The sequence below is a fragment of the Apis mellifera genome, linkage group LG4, assembly GCF_003254395.2.
Source record: "Apis mellifera strain DH4 linkage group LG4, Amel_HAv3.1, whole genome shotgun sequence".
In the NCBI taxonomy this organism is placed as follows: Eukaryota; Metazoa; Arthropoda; class Insecta; order Hymenoptera; family Apidae; genus Apis; species Apis mellifera.
In genome coordinates, this window is record NC_037641.1 from 10,964,997 (window position 1) to 10,986,965 (window position 21,969).

The window sequence follows — 21,969 nt, forward strand, 5'->3', positions numbered from 1 at the left end:
CTCGCAAAATGAAAAGGTTTCCAGGAAATGAGCATATGCGACAGGAACGTGTTAAGTACGTACGAACGAACGAACGAACGAACGAACGAACCGTGCGTACGATAACGATGAGAGTGCAGTTCCAGCACGCGATCGAGAAGGGAGGGGAGGCTCGTCGGGGATAGAAAAGCGAGAGTAACTTGTCGCGTCGAGCGGACATGGAGGAGGATTTGATGGATTTTAACCCCCGACTGATATTCGATTACCGATCAGCCTCACCCTCGACCGATAATCCATTATAGTTCTTGCGCCCTCCCACCCCGGCTCCGATACCCATCCAGCCAGTGACTCGCGCGTTTTCTGGAATTTATCAGCCAGGATTGGATCGCAAATGGGGTTCGGCTCGCGCGCCATCTTCCCGATCATCGTGGCAAGTAGATGTAATCAAATAGTAGTAGTAATTTCTCGACTGTCGTTCGACGAGAAAATAATAATCGCATCGAAATCGAGTCCGTCCCCGCGATCAGCTAGCCACGTGGATTTTTAAACAACGTAACCTGGTCGTAAATGTTCACGAAACGTTGAGACGATTGATCGAGGAGGAGGAGGAGGAGGAAGACAATGGTACGTAATCTCGGATCTCGCGGACGTGTTTGCGCACACTTTGGGACGGGGACTTTAGATGTATCGCGATGGATGGGACGCGGGAAGGGAGAGAAAAGGGCGGGACCCCTTTAATCTTGGCGGATCAAAACGTCGCGGCGCGTTGCGTCGCCATGGGACCGCCACGGCCGATGCTCGCGTGATTGCTCCGCGCGCTCGAGCGGAGGGGGTGCTCTAACAGCGTTTCAAAGGGGCGAGCGAAAATTGCATTGTAATTAAAACCGCGGCGTCTTTGTTGTTTGGCCCGCTGCGCTCGGGGAAAGTGCATTCGCGCCACCTCCCTCTTTCCTCTCGCCGAGGCGGCCGTCCAAGAGGAGGCCGGTTCATATTATCGCGGCCAATAATCCTTTCGCGATTGTTCCGTTGTCACGTTGTACGCATTGTTGTACGCAACAGCGAGTAATTATGCGCGTTATACGGTGGTGAAAGCGAGCTATCGAACGAACTTGGCAATCGTGTTAATCATAGTTACGAAGGTTAAGGATAGTCGGATAAAAGGAATGAAAGGACTTTCTTCGCCGGCTTGTTCTATTTTAAAACAAGGAGAACTATCGGAGGCGAGTGGTAACGAATCTTCTTTACGATCCATAAATCAGCCGCATTGGGAACTTTAATTGCGTTCGGACCCAAACTTCCAATTTTCTTAAGCGGCGATAACTTTTTTGAAGAACGGTCGCGTTTCGACCAATCGTAACAATCGTAACCATCTAATCTGAGTCGATTCGAACGAGGATCGTGGAGTAAATAATAAGGATGGAAGGATGATTTTAATCCGTCGTTGCTCGAAATGGACGTCACTTGCACACGCAATTTCATCGAGTAGTTGTCGGAACTGACCCTCGCAAACTCGACGAAAAGTCATCTCTCTCTCTCTCTCTCTCTCTCTGTCCCTCGGCTATCCCTCGACCCTTCGAATAATAACCGGATTGTTAGCATTGATTAAAGCGCACCGCGGATGAGATGGACCGTTCCATCCGCCCCTTCTGCGGTCAGCCCCCCTCCTCCCTGGTCCGTCACCGGACCGATTCCTCGGAAACGAGTAGGCGCCGGAATGGTTTATGTCTTATGCACCCTCCTACTCTCCCAAACCGAATCGTTTCCGATTGCTTTCGCCCGATTCGACGATCGCGACGAACCCCTCGTAAATTCTTAAATCAAGAATCCGTAGTTGGAGAGAATCTGAGAATCGAGAGCCGAAAGGAGAGGAGAAACTCTCGGGATATCTCGTCTCATCTCGACGACGGCCGTGTATCGAAAATATAAAAAGAAAAAGAAAAAGACGAGGGAACGAGAATAGAAGACCGTTTGTTGTTCTCCGCGCGCGAGAATACCGTACGTGGGATACGATACGCGCGGCGTCTCGAAAACGACGATCCACGAGTGTTCATCGTCGCGATTCTTGACCGGTTGAGAAACACGAGACCACGTTCCGAGACCACGACGGATGCCTCCGCGAATCGGCATCTTCTTTCTTTCCGGTCGGCTCGTCGCCGGGAAAATAACGAGGTCGTCGGTTACTTTCCTTAACAACCTCGGGGCTACGCGGCGTGATTGTGACGCGGCGGAGAGATCCGCGCCGTCCATCTTTTCTTCCCCTCCCCTCGCCCTCGCCCCCTCGTTTTCAAGAAACCGGCGTAGCGATCCTAAACCTCGACCCGCCGCTCCTCTAAAGCGCGCCTTTTCATTTTCACCCATCCCGCGTCGCGCATCGCGTCGCTCGATTCTTTTTCGCGGCCGCGCGAAGAGCCGTGGAGAGGAGGCCGCTCGAGAGAACGGGTCTCACACACATTATGTTGGCCTAACGCGCGTGACCCAGCCATAATGGAGGCCGAAACCTCCTCCTCCTCCTCTTCCCTTTCTCGTTCGGACAAAACTCTCTCTCGTAACGAGCCGCCTCGCCTTCTCCTCGTAATGGAAACACGATGACGGCCGCCGTATTTTAATTACGAGAAAAAAGGAGAAAGAAAGAAAAAGAAGGAGAAGGAAAAAAGAACTACTCTGACCCGCGTCTTCCCGAGTTTAACTTCGAGATCATCGGCAAAAGCTTTTTAGTTTCCTCCAAAAGGGCACAGTTCTTTTTAATCCATTATACCTTTCACGTATATCGGAAGTATTATTATCGCGATGACGAAACAAATGTTCTCTCTCTCTCAAAGAGACGACTATCAATTACCCGACCACGCGATTCACGGATCCATCAGGGATAGGACGGTGTCTCGGTGTCACCACCCCTATTAATGCCTCGTAATTAACGAATCGCGATTGCTCGAATGCGTTGTCTCGAGGATCGACAGGATGCTCAACCTCCAATTTCTCGAACCCGCTAATTACACGTCTAATCCGATTACGCTTCTCCTTTCCCCTCTTGTCAACCAAGTCTCCTCCTTTTTCCCCTTCCACTCGGCTGGATCGCGTGTCTTCCGCGTTCTCACGTAAAAATGTCGTTAATGCTCGATCGAGAATGGGCTCTCCCTCTCCTCCCTTCCCCTTCACTCGGTCGCGATTCGAAACCTTTTCGGACAAATGGCCACGTAGCACGCTAGGTCTCCTATCATCCTCGTGTCGTGAGTCGACGACTATCCGTACTTCTTGATTCGAGAAAGAAAAAGGAAAAAAAGGAAGAACGGAGAGAAATTGTTTCGAGAAATTTTTCTCGACCGCGTATTAACGATTGGAAATAAATCGACGCGCGTGTGTATAACCCTCTCTCTTTCTCTCCAAGGCAGAAACGCGTTCGATCGGAGGCATTCCCCTTCGGGACGTGACCTAATGGTCCGCGAAACAAACGCCGGTAGGTCCATCCATCCCTCCCTCGCGGAAGCGAAAGCGAGGCGACTCCCCCGTCGAAAGCAGTGATTTAATTTCAGGGACTCATCTTGGAGAGATTGGGGGCGCGGTAACTTTTCAATCAGCCGTCAAGTCCGCGGCCGCAAGGGGTGGAGCCGTGCGGGTATTCCTTCCCCGCTATGGCGAGGAATACCGGTACACGGTCCGTACGATATTATCGGCCGGAAATATCTCTGCCTCGTTGCTCTCGACAGCGCGATAAAACTATCCGATACGAACGAGATCATTGGGGAAGACGAGTAACTGTGGATCGACGATAACCGATCGTTATCTAGTGAAATTTTTTTTTTTTTCTTCCAGAAGAAAAAAGAAATCCATTACTCGATACGATATTTATCATTTTCGTTTCCATCGATTCTCACCGTTTTCGCCTTCTGTTCCTCTTTTCCATTTCCCGATCGAATGATGGAAATTGTTTTATTTCCCCCCTTTTTTTTTTTTTTTTTAACAAGATCGAAGCGCGCAAAATTCATCACTTGGAGCGCGCGATAATCGTCGACAAATACGTTTGTCGCCGGCCAGCGCCACACTCTAAAAATAATTATTTTAATTGCGACTTCCCTTCCCCCCTTTACCTACCCTCGTTCAGACGCTGTCAAGATTTTCGAAACCCGTGTCCTCGATGTGTATAGAGGAGCAGGAGAGGGGAAGAGACACACAGTTGACGTGCTTGAAAAGCGCGCGGGGCAAAGCGTGGAACCGGCGGGATAACCGTGAAAACGGCGGGATTCAAAGCCGGCTTAATCCGCGCGCCCGAGCCTGTGGAAATATTTTCTTAACGAGAATATTCAATTTTCCCGATCGATTCGCCCCGTTGAAAATTATTCGCGCCTTCCTCCCTCTCCTCTCTCTTTCTCGATATCGGGATTCCTCAACCCCCCACCGATTTCCAAAACCGGCGTCGTGTCTTGCTTCGAAAGATAAGTCTCTCTCTCGAGCGACGAATATATTCACACGTGTGTGTGTGTATCGAGGAGAGGAGGAACGTTCGATTTTTCAAGCGTATTATACCGAGGAAGGAAGCGTGTAATAATCGAGGTAGAAAAAGGAGAAGCGGAGGAAATCACGGGACCGAGTGAGACAACGTCGACGAAAATTCCTACGGAAATTCCTGAACACGGAGAAATCGGGCGGCGATCCGACCGCATAATCCCGAGAGTAGGCCCGTGGCCAGTTAACCGCCCCGCTCCAATGACGGGAATGACGAGAAAGTTTTGTCGATAGCGAGCGCCATCCCCCGCACGAAACCCATAACGAATTCCGATACGAGGCCCGCTTTAATATCCCGCCCGCGCGCACATTAACACTTTTATAATAACGCATTATATTACGTAACACGGTTCGGGGGGCTCGTTAATGCCGAAGAGGGGTGTTTAACGTCGATTTCGAGAAAAATTTCGTCACTCTCTCTCTCCCCTGCCTCGTGTGACGGGCATCGGCGCGCGTGCAACGCGATGAATTCGCAATATGATACGCTAATCCAGGCATTCGGAATATTATACGCGCGGAGCGCGCGCGCCGCGTGTTCGTCATTAAATTACTTATTAATGCGTACCGTTTAATTTCGACAAGCTGCCCACCAGGTTGGCTTGATAAAACCAAACTGGCCGTCCAACCAGCCGGGACCTTCTCCCCAACCCCCTCCCCCGAACAAATTCCAGTTGAATTTTCCAACGGATCGTTATATTATACGCGATATACGTGTGTATATATATATGTATGTACGTTTCTACTTCTTTCTCGTCACGGTGACAACGGGGAATTCCGCGGTCGATCCACGATAACGACCGACGATTATTACGCGTTCCACGGTATAAATGGTGTACGAAACATAGCCGCGGGGCGTGCGGAGCGTGGCTGCTGCCGGGGATCCCCGGGTTAACCAACCGGATAGAAGTATGATTTATAAGAAGGGGAGGAAACGAGGAGGAGGAGGAGGAGGAGGTTCTTGCGACACTGGGATGGCGAGAATGGGAGCGCGAGATCTGAGAGGAAATTCGGAAATTTTGTACCGTGTCCACGTTTAATCGTTATCGATAAATAAATAAATAAGAACGAAAAGGGAAATTTTAGAAGATGTGATAAATCGTGAATTCAGAAGAATCGAATCGAAGAACAGAATCTATATTTCTTTCGGCGAAACGAAAATGACAAAAGGTATAATACCTATGGGTATTCTCCGCGAAATCAAATATTCCTCTCTTTCTCACTTTCTCTCTCTCTCTCTGAGAGGAAAATTCTATAAAGGAAGCCACGGGACTGATAAATAAAACGATAAATTTTCGTACGGTCTTTTTCCTTGCTTCCGTTTTTCCCTCCCCTACGTCTATGACGAGATAAATAAAGCGGCCGTAAATTCCCCCCCTCGACTCCTCTTCTGCCGCTCGCGTCTAACTTTCGTCCCAGAAAACGTACGAGTGTTTAGGCTGTTGCCCGCTACTTACCACGAATATCCGGGAATCGCCGTATCTTTCCGCCCCACTAATTTCAGGGGGTCGAAGAGAAACGACCGTGAAACGGCGAACGATACCGGCGCAACAGAGAGATCGTTAAGTGCATTAGGAGGTTGTTATTTCTGCCACGGGAGAGCATCGTTCCACATCGCGATGGAAACAAGCACGGTTCACGGTTAGGTAAAGGTCAGAAGGACCGACCCGAACATCTCATTTCCGCCGACGACTTTATCCCAGGAGAGATATCTCGATCCTCGCTAATTCCGTGGCCAGTTAATTGATAAAAAAAAAAAAGAGAGGAATCTTCTTCTCCTTCTTCTTCTTCTTTTTCCAACAAAAAGGAAAAAAGAGGAAAAATCGATTTTGGATAACGAAATATTTCGAACCGATTCGGGAGAGCAATCGCGTCCTTTCCGCTCCGTAGAGTAAGAATTCACGTGGCAGGTGTCAAACGTGCGGAAATGTATGGGGAGGGGGGAGAAGAGGAGGGAGAAAAAAACGCGTATGAGAATGGAGAGGGTGGGGGGTATGTCGACGGGCATCGAACCGTGACGAATTCTCCGATCGAGTTTCGATCGAGTTTAGATTAAAACCGTATACTATATATATATATATATCGGAAACCGGAGAAACAAACGATGTAACTTTTCGGTTTCATGGCGGAAATCGTGGCTCGGCTCGCGATTTGATTTGTTCCTCGACGCGTGAAACCATCGAGGCTCTATATAACGCTCTCTCGATTCTCGCGCGAGATTTTTTTTTTTTTTCTTTTTGCAAATTTCGAGCGGAAACTCGAGAGGAGAGACAAAAAAGAGGAAACCGATGAAGAAGAACATTTTACACGGTTTCTTATAGATAGGGAAAGACCGGGCTGAGAGTAATTATTTTCGGTGAGGGAAAAAAATCTCGCTCGCCAAAAAAAAAAAAAATTTGTCCCCCGTAGATAAAACTACGAGAGATCGAAAGGCCTTTAATTTTTTATAACGTGCCGATATTCCTACGCGCGGTGTAAAACTCTAGGCCCATTGTCTCCCGTTTGGTATTTCAACGATTTAAATGTCCGATACGTCGAGCGGGATACGTATCGGGGGACGTCCAAAACCGTCCGTGGATTAATTCATACTCGGTTTTCGTCCAGATTCGATGTGACGGGAATTTGATGAAATTTTATACAACGCTCTCTTCCTCGTTCCGATCAAATATTTGGATTATTTTTCCTCAAAAGGAAAAATTTCTCTCCCGTCTCGCTACCTTTTTTCTCTTTTTCCCTTTTTTCTCTTTTTATCAGAGAGAGAGAGAGAGAGAGACTTAGCGTATTTTTCGAGCGAACAAACACCACGATCGAACGCGACGTTTCGAGGATTACGATTATCGGAGCAGAGGGCGAGATCACGCTCTGGCCGGCCGCGACAAATGCGGCGACGATCGCACGTAAAAACCGAAGGAACGTTTTTATCTCCCTGCTGGCTTCCGCCGCGTAATGATTTCGTCCGTTTGTGCGCGGGACTGCGCGGCGACATCCGTCGAATACGCTTAATCAAATCGAAAGATCCTTCGAGGTCGGGGGAGCCCCGCCGCGTTACGAAGCAATTAAAGCGCAGGATTAATTGCGACCGCACGCCGGGAAAAATAAGTCCATAAATTAACGACTGCTCCACGTCCTGCTCCCCCCCCCCCCTCCCTCCTTGGCCTCTCCACCAATCCCGTCTCCTCTTATCCCTGATTCACCACACTCGCCTCGGCCTGCCTCCACCATCCCTTCGTTCCCAACCACCGACAATCTTTTCTCTTGCCACGGATAACTTATTGCCGGGGCTACGCGCTATGCATTTCCGAACCGATTAACCTGTTACCCAATTCTTTCCATCCGCTTCGATCCTCTTCCAAAATCTTTTTCAAAATTTCGGAATTTCGTTTCCGACCGATAACGAGTTTATTTATCTTTATTATACGGTAATAAAAAAATTTCCTCCACTCACGTTCCATCAATCCTCCACGTAAGCATCCCTTATCTATCTCTAACGTTTTTATCTGACCGATAGATATCGAGGCGGAGAGTAACCGCCGCGTTTACGTAAGATAGCGGTCGGGGGAACGGATAGGTTTACGCAAATCGGCCGCGTGAAAGTTAATCTTCCGCGATCCATCGGCTCGTCCCTTTGTGTTCCTAACGGTTAACGCTCTCCTTATCTTTTATTGCCGCTACCAACGTTATCCGGCCGCGCCGATCATATTTCCATCCTCTATCGATAATCGTGAATTCGACGAAAAATGGGAACGCCGGACCGAGTCTCGAGATCCCCAAAATTTCCCCAAGATTGTTTTTCATCGATTGAGCTGTTCGCGCCTCCCTTCTCCCTCTGATTGACGAAATGGCGCGACCCAAATTCGAACCATTTGCATTCCGACCGCTCGAAAGCGGGGAAAGGCTCGAAACGAGAAGGCGACGCGGTTCGACGGCTCGAGGATGGCTGCGAGGGGACGATTCGAACGAAAACGCTGACTGCGAAATAACCGGGCGTTGTTGAGGGACGACGCCGCTTTTTTTACGCGACACAAAGTAGCACTTTGCCAAATGACCCGAGTCTCTTTTAGAGCGTTGCCGTCCCGAGAATCGCGCCTCGCCACAAATTCCTCCTCCCTTCCGAATCGAATCCACCACCCTCCAATCGTTCGTCTCCGCGAAGAATACAGGCGACAACACGAAGGGAAGGGAAAAGTCGAGAGAAATCGAGGAAGATCGAAGACAACGAAATTGGAGGAGGAAATTTCTAGTTTACGCTCGATCTCTCAGCGAACAACTGAGCTTCCTGCGCGAAACAGGGGCGCAGGTACGCGACGATATATATCTGGTTTATAAATATTAAACGGGGTGGAGGGCGGTTTCGCGGCGAGAACGCGTATCATAACCTTAAGACGTCGGACTGTGCATTGAAGGGGGGATCAGGAGGATTTGAGGAAGGTATCCCTCCTTTCCACGATATTACCCCTTATACCCGCCGACTTACGCTCTCGAGAACGTATACGTCACGGCCGTCTAACGTATATCCATAAAATTATGACGCCACTGCATTTACGACTCGTACGAGACAGCTCTCCGTCTCCCTTCCGCGATTGATTTCCCGGAACCGACTTCGATCGGTCAATGAAACTCTTTTTTCCCCCCAAAAAGCGAGGGTTTTGTATATAAACCAATAAAAGAAGCGAGCAGGATGAAATCGAGATCGTTCCAAGAACGAGCGATACTTGCTTTTTCCAGGCACGTGCCCCGTTCAACAATCGTTCCTTTTTTATTTACTCGCTTCTCTCTTCGTTTCCTCTTCGTCCATCCGCTTTTACTTCTCCTACTTCCGACGAATCGGGAAAAGGAGGATGGAGAAAGCGAGATTACATGGTATAGCATTAACGGGAATTCTCGGCGGCATTCGAGACACTCGACGAGACTTCGCAAGTTTCATTCGCACCCTCGACGCGTCGAGGACCTCGCCGGGGGTTTAAGTCGCTACCCTAAAACCGTGTACCCGACTTCTCGTTATTAATTACTCGGGAACTCGCCCCTTTCCTCCTTTCCGTCCTACACCCATCAAAACAACGCGGATCAATCCCCAACCCGCTCACGGATTTACCGTCTGCTAAATGGACGAACCCCTCCCCCTCCTCGCCCCGCTGGTCAATCATTTTTCAGACGTCCCAGGATAATTTTTCACTCCAACGTCTTAGTTTTTCCTTAGTGCGGCAGCAGAGGGGGCAGGCGAGAGAGAGATGGAGAGAAAAAAAATGGAGGAACTCGAGCGTTCTCGCGCTTTGCCGTGCCGTTCGACGCAACCAGAGAAAACCGTTGTTGCGCCCACCATTGTGGACGACCACGGCGGCACGGCCGTAGTAGTTTCCTCCGTCAAAGCGGCGCATTGTCGCGACCGTTTCGAAAGAACGCGGTTGAAAATGGGAGCTCGTAAAGTGTTGGAGGCGCGTCTTTGGAGCGCGGAAAAACCGGGCTGGGGAAACAATGTGCGCCGTTGAAACGAGGAGGGGAATTGAAGAAGGGGGGAGAGGAGAAAGGAGCGTCATCGAGAGAGGGTGTAAGAATCTCGATTTACCATAAACTTAGAGGTTTGCGGGTGGAAAGCAGCCCGGATATTGCCGGAAGAGGCACGAAGGAACGAGAATGCTGGATAAGAATATATTAGGCGAGGAAGAGAAAAAGAGGGGATGAGGTGTTGAATGAAGAGGAGACGAGGGGATCGAGCAGGGGAATTAAAACCTGCAACCTCGCGCAGATTTTTTTCTTCTTCTTCGACGAGGAGGAAACCTGCATCGCGCGCCATCCACCCGGAATTTATAAATATAGAAGAAATGAACTTTATCCGATTCGAGATCCTCTAATCGTCGGTGTTTTCCATATTAATTTCGTGAAATTTAATCTTTCTCTATCTAAACTGGAATTAGGGTTGATCGTTCGATCCACGAGATATAATCCTCGTTCGAGATGCTTGGCTTCTTTTTTTATCCCCCTTTCCCTTTTATCTCGAGGAAACAGCGACTATTTGACGGCGCTTCTCGTTCGAAATTTAATCCTTTCCCTCTTTCCATCCCAACTCCAAATCGTTTAACGATTATGACCAAAGTTTTTAACTCGCGAGGAACACGCCTCCTCTCCTGTTTTTTCCGATCTCCCGAAGGAGAGGTTTGTCGACGCTGGCCAAAGTGACGTTAATCGATCGACGAATTCTTCGAGAAAAGGAGAGAAGAGGCGACTACGCAACGTTCCATGATAATTCAGAATTTTTCGTCGAGTTGTGGAGGACGGGAGACGAGGAGAGGGACGATGCAGACGTATATATATATATATATATGGGGAGCGTGGTGAGGGAAGATATCGGAGGGGTTGAAAAATTAAACAAAAACAAAGGGGTGCGCGAGGATTCACAATGAAGGAAATAAGCAGGCATTGATAACGACGCGAATCAAGAGTCCGCGGACAAGCGACAATGGGATATCAGAATGGCTATTATAACCGGCGTAGACTCAATTATTTTTAAGCCACTTTTGTGCCGCGCTAATGAACCGAACAAAGCGGAATATTAAACCAAACCTCCTTCTTCCCTATCCTCCCTCAACCTTATCTATCCTCGAAATCGTTTCTCGTAACCTTCAACTCGAGGCCGATCGATAACTCGCCCCGAGGATACGATTTTTTGGAGGAGAAATGAAAAGAAAGGAAAGAATCCAAGAAAAGAAAACGAAGGAAAAAAGCAATCCTTCTTCCTCTACGAAGAAGAAGGAATATATATATAAATATCCATCGTCCGTTACGAAACGAATCGAATCCGTCGGGGAAAATGGGGAAGGCGGGGTGGGATACCACTTAAGAAGTCATCGCACCCCGGTGTAATTTCAGTATATTCAGGGATGACTCGGCGGATTCCTTCGACTCGGAAGAAACCAGTTTCTTCCGCGCCATCGAGGATCTGCCTGCCTGCCTGCCTGCCTCTCCCCTCCCGCAATTCGAGCGCGCGTGGAAGAAATTACGTAGGGAGAAATATCGAGAAGGTGTTCTATCGTAAAATTCAGCCAGCATAATGGGGGATCGGGATGCTCGATAAGAGTCGGGGAAGGGATCGGCCACGCGGCGACGGTATTTACTGCGTCGTCGGTTCACGGTTGTCGGTAGCGAGACGCCTTGAAAACCCTCAGGAAAACCTTGTTAATTAGACGTCCAAGGTGGAGCGCGAGACGTAAGGCCAGGAACACGGGAGAGGAGAAATAGCGAAGACGTTCTCAATGTCGAGGAGACCCCCATAGACATGACTTTAATTCCGGAGAAGAGGAGCGACGTCTTCTCCTCCGAGTGAAATCCTTCCTCCTTCCTCCTCCTCTCCCGGGCGGAGGAACAAGCTCCGCCGCGTTTTTGAATAGCGGGCATAATAGCGTTCGCCTTTGAGTCGTCTTTTTTCAATTGTCCGCGGTAGAATCGCGAACAAAAGAGGGGGGAGGGTTACGTTATTACGTTTCTCGCGATCCTATGGGCGCCGTATATATATATATATATATATATATATATATATATATGTATACTGTAAGTGTATAACGATATACATCGAGATGTATCGTACGTGGTAGCGCAACAACTATCGATCCCCGAAGAAATAATTCACCGGTGCTCGGACAAGACTTAATTATCCGCTTTTTCCCTTATTACTCGCTGTCGTCGAGCGCGAGCTCGATTTATGGCTGTCCCGATAAAGTCAACGGCTCTGCATTAACATTACGTAATAATACTCGTACTATCTCCCGTCGGGTGGAAAACGGCCACGGCGAAAATAAAAGGGGGAGAGAGGCCACTCTGAGCATTTTCCACGCTCCAACGGTTGAGTAATGGGCGAAAAGGGCGAGGAAAAAAAAAAGGAAAGGAAAAGAAAAAAGAAAATACGCGAAGGAAAGGAGATAGAGGGGGAAAGGAGGAGGAGGGGAGGTACAAATCGGGCGTGAAATCCAAGATTTAACCCCATCTTGCCGCGCAAGAGGCGACGAAATCAAGCCCCCCTCATCGGCTCGGTGATATGATAAACACCGAAAATGACAGCAGCCATCCCGCGTCTTTCTCCCCATTCTGCCATCCTCTTTGCCCTTCCATTCGCTCTTTCTTTCTCTCTCTCTCTCTCTTTCCGCTCGTCTTCCCTGGGCTCTTCGAGTTAATCACGTCAGGCAGGCAGACCCTCTGATTAAAACGGGGCCTCCATCCCTTCTTATTATTATTGTTATTAGAGAAAGTGAGTGCAGGGCACTCGGGGAATCGCGTCTGGATAGACGGCTCCTCCGTGTATACGTGCCTCGTATAGATACAACGTTTTATATATATATGTATATATACGTTTTTGCAATCCCCCTCTGCACCTTCTCCTAATCGTCCGAAATTTCGAGATTATTAAATGGCTGACGAGACTGCGAATGAATCTTGTTTCGTACGTTCCTTAATTAACTTTCCTCGCCGCGCTATTAATCGCCCCAACAAATATATATATCGCCCCTCTTTCCACGCCTCGTCTTTTCGAGACAACGAGACGCCCGATTTCGTGATTTATTTCTAACGTTCTAACTTTTCTTATTCCCCCCTCGTCAATAATTCGAATCGAAATTGAAAGAAGAACCTCGTTCGAGTACCGAATGTATTAAACCCACGGCGCGTACGTAATTGTGTATCTGTCTTCTCGACGATTGCAACATCGTCTCTCGCAGGGAGACCGTGGTTATCGATATTGCAGAGGAAAATCTGCAGAGAAGGAATTCAGAACCGGTTGCAACAAGACAACCTTAGCGGCAAATTATACACGCCATCTACATGTGTGCGGCTCGCGCATATCGCGTCGCCTATACTTACATCGACAATTAACGTTGCCGGCATTCTTCTGCGTATCGCGTATCATTATTTGCGTGAAAACTTTTCTACATTTATTCGTATATCTCTTCCAATTTTGTATGTTTTGTGTATATGTGTGTATATATAGATGTATTTTTTCCCTTTATCCCTGAAATTCCTCTTTCACGATTTCGAACGTTTGCAATTAAAATACCTCTTTTTCGGTATCCCTGCACCGTTCCTTTTATCCTCGGAATTCTATTTTGGTATTTCTGTGTTGTTGCTTATTTCTGGAATTCCTCCTCTCTTAGTCGCTTTTTCTCCTCCAAGAATTTCCCCTTTAGTGTGGAGCTTTCCCCTTAGCCCGGACTGGATTCCGAATATGGAAATCGTTCCGAGTCCCCGCGGAAGCGGAAACTCCAAGAATAATAGTTTATTCTCCGCCATTAATCTGAATTTCAGGACGATCGCGGGACAATCGAAACGGAAACGATTTTGTGGAAAACGCTATCGAGCTCCACACTGAAACCCGCGCGTCGAGTGCGAACGAGTTTTGCCTGGAAATCCATAAGAGTCAACAAAATTAAATCCCTCCTGTACGAGAAATAACCACATCCTCCGCAAATCCCCCTCATCCAATTTGTCAACGGCATACTTCGTTTCTCTCCCCATCCCTTAATGAACCTCGCGCATCCTCCGTCAGTGTCTCCATCTCCATGTTCGAAAGTCCATCGAACAAATGACCGACCGTCTCGATGACTCGAATAACCGACTAACACGATCGAATCGAGCGATGATCCGGTTCCACGGGGCGATCTATCCTCGAAGCGGGCTCCGATTATGCTAATGAGCCCGGCGGCAATAAGTAACGAGTGGAACGATCGTAAATCCTGCAGCGCGTACACGAGTTAGCGTATAGCTAAACCGCTCCTACGTATTATACCGATTTCAATCGACTCGACGATACACAAATGACAACGTTCGTTATTTCGGCCTGTCATCGCTCATCGCGGAGAATCGTCGCGACTTCGACGAATTCCATTTACTATTAAACGTATCCTATCCTTCGATCGAAGGGAGGAAGATTAGAGGAAAAGTAATAGTAATGACGATAACGCAAGGAGAACGATATTATGCCACTGCGAGTCGCAACGCAGGTGTGCAGGTCGAATTATATCGAGGGGAGGTTACGCAAGTTGGAAAAGGTATATGGGAAAGGTATGTAAAAAGGGCGGAGAAGAAGATCGAGGGGAAGGAGACAGAGAGAGAGAGTGAGAGAGGAGATAACGAGTTGGGATTACGAAACGATCGGCGCAACACCGATGATTCGCAGCCTAGGCATGGGCTAATAACCGGTGTGGACATAACGAAGGGTTATGCGGATCACGAGTTTGTTATTGGCTCGCTTTAATGACTCGTCCGTTCTACTTGCTGCTCTCCGCGCGGCCAAGTCCAGCGTGAACGCCGATATATAAACACGGCTCTGTTGCCGCATCCCGTCATCCGAATATATATATATATATATCGCAGTACAAAGTGGAACGGGTGCGGGTGCGGAATTTCAATAACCGTTCCGATGAAAATTCTAGCGCGACGGTATAATAAATAGCCGGGCGCCCCCCTCCTCCTCCCCAAATCAAATTTTCCAATTTCGACGCTTTCCTTTCCCAGAGAGATCGAAGCGAGTTCAACTTCGTGGAACGTGAAACGGACGATAAGGAGCGAATGAACCCGCGCTAGTTTCAACACGCGCCAAGTTGAATTAGTCGTTGAAGCAACCGCGTGTATCCTCTGATTCGAGTCTGAAGCGCGGTCCAGTTGCGGTGGAATTTAACGGAGGAGGAACTCTGCGCCAGTTTTATTCTCGCGATATATTCGAAATATATACTCGTTGAGAGGGACAGAAACGAGGGAGGAGAGGAGAGATTGTTCGAAATCGGTAAAGTTTTTCGTTCGAAATTCAAAGTGGCGGGAAAGCGGACGAGAATGGAGCAAGCTCGGTCGGGATTTCGCAATTAAATCCCCGTTGCGTCCTTGTTCGACAGTCGGCGAGATTATCGCAAAAACTTGTCGACTTGCTCACGGAGGGACTAATTTGTTGTCCGGTTGAAATTACAGCCGAGCGCGTGCGTCCAGGAGGGAGGAGGAGGAGAAGGAGGGATAATGGATCGTTGCCAGGATTGGAACGTGAGAACGTTAGGTATCATCGTCGTCTAACGTACCGTGTAATCACCGCATTTATATTCACTCACCATCGATATTAGACGAGGATTGATCCACGCCTGCTGCATGTTATCGTCCAGATACCGCTTCGCTATCCGGGCGATGTTCTCGTGCGGCTCTTTCTTCTGAGGGGGTACCGCGGCCGGGGCGTCCACGTTCGCATTGTTTCTGAAACAAACCGAACAACACGGGAGTCAGCTCGTTCTGTTCAACGAATCTTCGTGGGATCGAAGTTCGCGTTCGTCGTTTCTCTCAGAGACGACTCCGCCTAGATCGAGTTAACATTAACAAAAGTAAACGTTAGACGTACGTGGTGCTCCCAATTAAACCTATTATCGAGTACACCTCTAGTTTCACGCTACGATAATTTCTCTGGGCGCAAAGTAAACGCGTCATCTCGCTCTGAACGCGGTTAAATCAATCCGAATTCGTTCAACTCTTTGGACGAGCGTTCAATTTTTCAGAGCGTTTATCCTATATCTATCGCATTCCAAACGCTCTTCTCCATCAGCCAAATCGATCATCTTCCATCGTGTATCGATTTACAAATTCGATTCGGATCGGGATAACATTAACGAGATAAAGCGGGCACGGCGTGTATTAACGGGGGCGAAATCGATCGATGGTTCGGAATCTCGGTGGTGACAAACTGGGGGGGGGGGTTGGGGGATTCTGGCGAGGTCCATCTTGGCAAACACTATTATTTACTTGGATGAGTTATTAACGCGAACGACGGGCAGAAGGGCAATCGGACGGTTGGCGTAGGAGCGGCGTGGCCCAGGAGGGCACGAAATTAACGGTCTCCTGCGCCCCGGCAATGCATCAAACCGAATCTATTGTGCGGCCGCCGCCGCCACCGCCACCATCACCACCACCGTCACCGACCAATGCCGGATTGCGCGTCGCGCCTATTCCACGGTGAAACAGTTCGCAATTAGGAAACCGACAACAACAATACGGATCGATCCACCGCCGGATCATTACACTCACTCCTCCTCCTCCTCCCACGGTTATCGTCCCGCGATCGCTTCCGCCCGTGTCATCCATTTTTGCAATTCGAACCATCTCGATTTAAAAGAGAAGAAGAAGAGGAAAAGAAAGAAATTCGTAAAAAGTTCCCCTCTCCTCGACGAGTTTACGATATTCCATTCAACGAGCGAGAGTCTCCTGTTCCCGCTTATTGGCGCTCGACAACTTTCTTTTCCACCAATTTTTTTCCTTTTCTTTTCTTTTTTTCCCTCTCTCTCTCTCTCTTCCTCCACTCAAAGGAATTTCACGCACATGGAACTCATTACTCTGCCGGCTGGCTCCGCGCCGTGTATCAAAATTTCCATCTGTTGTCCGTCCCCGACGAATATTACGACGCGCGCGATAGATCCCGCGTCGAGCACGTACAATGGTCGAGCATGAATAATCGTATATAGCCGCGTGTAATATATATATATATATATACATACATACATACACGCGAATGTTACGAAACGGGCATTCTCCGATTCAATACGAAATTTCCCCGACGAGCTTTACCGACGGCTTTATACGCCTTACCAGGATATCGCCTCGGTGAATTATGAGAGTTTATCGTGACTCTGCGGTCCCGTGTCCGCAACCTTTGGGGCACAGCTGCCGCTCCAACCGGCCCTCCGTAAGTTAAATTACGCCCTGGATGGTCGGAAACCGAGCAAATTATCGGCCTTTCCACGGGGATCGACGTCTTGAACGAGCGCAACCCCGTTCGATCGTCCCACCGCGCGGATCCATTGCGCACCCTTCTCGAAAACGAGGGCGTAAATAATTCGAGCGACGAGGCTCTCCGACTTTGCTCTCCGACAGAGGAGGCGAACAATTGTAACAAGCGTAATCCCGCTTTGATCTCCAGCCTCTCTGGACACTGTTTTCCCCGACGGGGTACAGAGAGAGAGACCTCGTTCTTTGTCGTTCGAACGTGCCACTCGTGCTAATTATCTTCCCTGTCCCTCTCCAAGCGAATAAAATCTTCTAAATTATATTCGAAGAGATTCATCAGTTTCAAAGATCGATGCGACGAGCTATTTTTGCATTAATCGTTCCAATCGTCTCATCGACCCTTCCGATTTTATCGAAGTGGTTCGAAGGGAGTTCGTTTCGATCCGCGAGTTGGCACCGGTTATTGGAGGCGTCCTCATTTTTGCCCACTCGAGCTGTTCCAATTCGTGGAATCTTGCAAGAAATCGCGTTCGAACCGAACGCTTCTTTCCGCTGGAAAGATTCGCAGAAGAAGCAAGCCTCCCCATGCGGCTCGAGTCGGGCCGCAAAGTCGGGCCGCGTTTAAGTGGTCGATATAACCGCGATATATGACGAGTGCGGCCATCTGGGATCGAAAGAAACGTGAAATCGTTGGCGACCGTCCAGTTAATTATCCCTCTTTCTTATCCCTCTACGCGATACGCAAAACGGGCGTTCCGTTTCATCCATTTACGATCCGAGGCTTCGAGGAAAAGTTTCTTCCCTTTCTTCCGCAAAGATCGAGCGTGGGAGTTGATAATACGGGGAGAAAGAGCGAGCGTCTGGAGAGGATGAGAAAGGATCCTGTCTAAACCATCGCGCCTCTTTCGGATAATCGTTTCCAAGCCACGCGAGTTGCACAAATCCTCCACCGATAAATCTGCGGACCGACCGCGGCTTGTCCGCACCTGTACCCCTCTGTGTCCCGTCCCGTCCGCTTTCTCACGGCCAAATTCACGCGTCCCTGGACGGCAAAATTTCCCGCCAAGCCAGCAAGCCAACTCTGCCGAGGGAAATGAAAGGATCGAAAGTCGAGGAAGGGAAACACAACTTCTTCCTTTCCTGAGCCGGATATTCGATCGAACCGGAGAATAATGATGAAAAAAAGGAGGGAAAAAAAGAGGCGGGCAAATTTCGGCCGCGATGGCTATGATTCATCGCTCATCGCGTCAGGGGGAGGGAGTTGAAAATCGGGAGCCCGTACGGGATACCCGTGCCGGATTTTACGATCTTCCGCGCGATAAACTCGATAGTTTAACGGTTACTCTCGTTCACTACCTGTCCGCGCAGCGTCGTTAAGGCAACAGGCAGCCACTAACGCAGCAGGTGAGCAAGGTGGCGGAGGTTTACGGCCGTTTCGATATGGCCGCGTGGCATTCTATGAACGCTGATCGATCGCCTCGAAAAGTGATCGAGGAGTAACGATCCTTTATCCCTCTCTCTCGTAATCCCCCTTTATATACCGTTTTATCGTCCATCTTTACACTCTCGATTCCGTTGCGTGAAAAAAAGAAGATAAATAAATAAAAATTATTGTCCGCATTGCGAGCAAGATACCGACGAGGCTCGTTTTCCTTCTCAAAGGGAAACGAGGAAAGAAAAGAGGAAAGAGAAGCGTTATTGGCCACGTGTTATTGAAACCGTTTTCACGAGCGATAAAAGCACCGATCGCCTCTGGAACGCGAAACGTAAATTCGCGTATTTAATGGGGATAAAATCGATCGACGATCCCTCTTCGATCCCCTTTTCCCGCTCCTCCCGGCTTCTATATCCGCTCAACCGGTTGCACGTTTGCGGGGGGAAGGGTGGGGGATCGGAGGCAGGCAGTTACGCTCGCAACGTACGATCGGTGGCCCCCCGGTTAATGGCCCCGATGGACCAACGTTCGCGGCGAAAAGTCTATTTCCCATTTCGAGTGGGCCATCGCATAGGCCTTCGTTCCATTCTGACCCCGATATCGCGCCTTCTTTACGACCGAATTATGTACTCTAATAGGCTCGTTCTCTATATATGTATATATATGTATATACGATAACTCGATACATCCGATCGTATCGAACAGACGTTACCTCTCAAACGGAAACGATCTTCCCTATCTATATTAACTCTCTTCTTCGCGGAGAGTTCCAAGACTGTTATCTCGCGATACACGTATACGTAATACGTGTACTGTTGCACGCACGGTGGAAAGAAATTCTCGCGGAAGGAAATTATTTTCATTTCTGTTTCCTATTCGTGTTATTCGTCGAGTATTTAAATTACTCATTTAAATTATTCATTAGAATCCAGAGAATTCCAACGTATGGATATAACAATACTTTTTTATTTCTCATAATAATTCGTAACGATTTAGATTAATTTATTGAATTTCATCTTCGAAAATGGAAATAATTTTTAATAATCCTGAGAATCTCTTACCATTGCTTCTATCATAACGCGCGGTGTCAGGATCGTCAACGAAGCGTTTTGAAGATACTTCGTTCTTATCGAGTCCTTCTTTCCACCAGTCTACGTAACCGCGTGTTATCGAGATATCTCGTTTCACGGCGAAGTAGCAGCAGGCGCCCCCGATTTTCGCGGGGTAATTCGATGCCGTGCAGGCAAAATGCCTGGAGACAAGTGGGCCGACATGCGCGATATGTAAATCGACGTGTAACCGCGTCTATCTCTTCCTTCTTCCCCTCTCTCCTATCTAAGGGAAGGAAGCGTGTATTAATCGGGCCTGGCGGCGCGTTCGCGTAAACGATCCGCCTCTACGCGGCGCGTAATGCTCGGTAATGCTCGGTTTCGAGCCGCGGGATCATCCGCGTTTTCTCGTGAGAGAAGCGAAATCAGACAATCGCCTCTCCAAGCCTCCAAGCCTCGTTCGCACGTTCCCGATGTCGGCGCTATTATCGGCTAACGACGACGAGGACGACTCTCTCGCGTCGGGACTCGCCGCCTTCCATCACGCTCTCCGCAATCTTCCCGCCACAATTTGCGCCCTCGTGTAACGAACTCAATTTAACCGTGGAAACTCGGCTATTGCCACGGATCGTCCCAACGAATCGATACGGAAACTCGAGTTTTACGAAATTCCTTCCAGGGAGAGCGGAGGAAAGGGAGATTTTTATACAGGCGATATCTTAAATCTTGCACTCGAGAGGAGGAGGGAGAAGAGTAGTTATTCAAACGATAACGCGATTCCAACGAATTGGCGATCTTGATTATGGTTGTGGAGCTCGAATCTAAATAAGCAAAGTCCAGAAATCGATAGGCTAGATCCTAGAGTGCGATCTCGTGGTTGGTATACTTTTGTGACGATAAGACGGCTCGTAAATCGGTTAAGAGGATATCGATCTACTTTTGGATCAACCTATGCGCGATATACGATCGATATCTTTCTCTTAAACTTCCTCTCCCTATCTTTTCGTATCTCAGCGCGAACCGAGTAACGCTTCGATTCGTGAAGTGGGAAAGTTCACTAGGTCTCCAAGATCCAGCTGGAGAGAAGGACGTTATAGGCTATATATATTTGCTGGTTTCCCGGATCCTCTCTTCTTCTATTTTCACTCGTGCCTTCAACGTGGACAGAGGTAACAAGAGACATAGGTCCTCTCCAAATGAAACGCGTAAACATTTCGTACACGTATTAGAGAGCATTATCATCGTTCGACGAACAACTAGAGATATTCGATCCTTAATATTCACAGGAACTTTTGTGGCATTTGCTCTCGCCTCCTCCTCTTCCTCCTTCTTTCTTATTTTTTTTTTTTTTTTTACTTTCGAACGATTCTCCTGGAGACGCGGCAAAGAGGTTAAAGACCGTCGGGGTAAAGACTCCATGAAAATTAAACGAAGGGTGGAGGTAAAAGCGGGGCGAGCGATAAATAGAGCATCAGATCGTATCGGCACGCAAGCAGCCCCCGGCTGCCTCCTCTGCACTCTCTCGTTTCTCCTTGCCAGCCTCCAGCTTTCTCCGCCCTTTCTACTTCTTTTCTCTCTCTCTTCTTACCTCCGTCTGCCACACGTTGTCCACTACTACTACTATTGCTGCTATTACCACCCCCCTCCCCCAGTATCGAAGAAATATCTGTAATATCGGAGCGTCGTGCTCTCTGTAAGTAAGGTGATTCTCGAGGAACCATCGTGGTTGGTAGCGGATGATAACGATAATCGTCCGAGATATCCTCGTTTCACCCATCAATTCCCCATCGCGGTTCCACGCATTTTTGCGGTTCCTTCTCTTCCTCCTTGCGTCGAAAGGGATCCCTCGTAGCTGGTAAGCAAAGGCTGGTAAAGCTCGACACCGAGACCGTCGTTTATCCCCCCTTCCCCCTCGATCAAAGTGAAACAGATCGGAGGATCCGCGTTGCTGCGCGTTAAACCTCCTCGGGCTGTAAAAACGAGAAGCGTGTGAAACGAGAGGCGAACACGCAACAACAATGAGACGAGGAATCGTTTTTTCCCCTCCCCTCCCCGTTCTCGTTTCGGGCAACGCGCGTCGCCGCGCCGCTCCAAGGACCGAATCGAAGGAAAAGAAAAAGAAGAAGAGGAGGAGGAAGGGAAAAAAAGAGGATCGATCGGAGAGGGAACAAAAGGGACCCATTTATTCGCTCGAGGATTGATTCTCCCCTCCCCGCGTTCGAAGAGAGAAAAAAAAAAGGAAGGGAAGAAAGGTGCGAGCAGACGGGACGAAGAAAC

General features: G+C 48.7%; 1 protein-coding gene across 5 annotated transcripts in view; it reads right to left on the reverse strand.

Annotated features, from left to right (window-relative positions):
• Positions 1 to 21,969, reverse strand: part of LOC411018 (kinesin 11) — a 246,361-nt gene that overhangs the window by 165,366 nt on the left and 59,026 nt on the right. For all 5 annotated transcript variants that reach the window (XR_410886.3, XR_410885.3, XM_394491.7 and 2 more), the window contains exon 3: positions 15,552 to 15,690. Coding sequence is in view for 3 of the 5 variants with exons in the window: in XM_394491.7 (XP_394491.6) it covers positions 15,552 to 15,690 (139 nt within the window). In the remaining 2 variants the exon portion in view is untranslated. The remainder of the gene's footprint in view (positions 1 to 15,551; positions 15,691 to 21,969) is intronic.